The sequence below is a fragment of the Gekko japonicus genome, unplaced genomic scaffold (assembly GCF_001447785.1).
Source record: "Gekko japonicus isolate JY-2015 unplaced genomic scaffold, Gekko_japonicus_V1.1 scaffold964, whole genome shotgun sequence".
NCBI classification, from domain to species: Eukaryota; Metazoa; Chordata; class Lepidosauria; order Squamata; family Gekkonidae; genus Gekko; species Gekko japonicus.
Window position 1 is genome coordinate 662,612 of NW_015164214.1, and position 1,057 is coordinate 663,668.

The 1,057-nt window shown below is 53.4% G+C and overlaps 1 protein-coding gene across 1 annotated transcript in view; it reads left to right on the top strand.

Moving 5' to 3' along the window:
- Nucleotides 1-1,057, top strand: part of NIPBL (Nipped-B homolog (Drosophila)) — a 180,294-nt gene that overhangs the window by 172,651 nt on the left and 6,586 nt on the right. The window contains exon 42 of the mRNA XM_015408480.1: nt 1-117. This exon is cut by the window's left edge and continues 3 nt beyond it. Coding sequence (XP_015263966.1) covers nt 1-117 — 117 coding nt within the window. The remainder of the gene's footprint in view (nt 118-1,057) is intronic.

Consider the following 1,057-nt stretch of genomic DNA (forward strand, 5'->3'; position numbering starts at 1 on the left):
AGACAGGATGAATCCAGCAGTGCATTGTGCTCACACCTTTACTCCATGATCCGAGGGAACCGGCAACACCGACGAGCCTTTCTAATTTCCTTACTCAACCTCTTTGATGATACAGCTGTGAGTCTAACACAAGCCTTTGATACTCTTTTCTGCAGTGCTTATGATGGTTTTGGATGGCTTAAATTATATATGTTAAAACAGCTTGAAAAACTATTTAGTTTGCACTGATCCAGTGTTAAGTATATCCCCCAAGTTCTCAGTTTTGGATTGGGCTATAAAGAATGCAAACAAATCTTGGCTTTGGAGTTAAGATAATTCTCCCCCCCCCCCAAAAAAAAAAAAAACCACCCTGAAATGCAGGTTTCCCTAAGCAAGAGCCTTTTTAAAGTCTGCCCAAGGCAGTTACCAAGTGGTCTGTGGTTAGGCTTCTTTCATGGCCCCTTTCAAGGAGAAGGTGGGGTGGGAGGTGAGTCAGCCCTCCAAAGAACATTTTTATTCTCTCTGGTCCCACTTAGTTTCTTTATTGTCTGTGCCCCTCTTCTGGGTTGACCCAACACATGTGTATGTCTTACTTCCATGCCTGGTCAGTATGGCCTGTGGCATCAGAAGAAAGAATGGCCGCTTTTCTTGCACATGTTTCAGTGGCTAAAGACTCCAGGGGGTTGTGCATGCTCAGAATTTGGATAGGCGTCTTCAGGGCTGGCTCGCCCGCTAGGCGAACTAGGCCTTTGCCTAGGGCGCGAGAGGAGAGGCAGGGGCGGCCGCCGGCAGCCTCTCCTCGCCCGCAGCCCGGCCGAAGCAAGAAGGGCGGGGGAAGAGGGCCAAGGGTAGCGCTGCACTGCCCGGGCCTGGCGGGGCCCCTGTGGCGAGGCAGGAGGCAGGGAGCCAATCCCCGGGCCGCTGCCGGGCCACTGGCCCAATCAGCGCCCCAGAGGGAAATCCCGTGTGTTAAACGTGGGAATCCCCGGTGGGCAGCAAGGCGCTCCTTGCCGGCTCTGGGAAGGCGTTCCTCCTTCTCCTCTGCAGCTTGCAGGTAGGTGTGTGGGGTAGGGGAGGC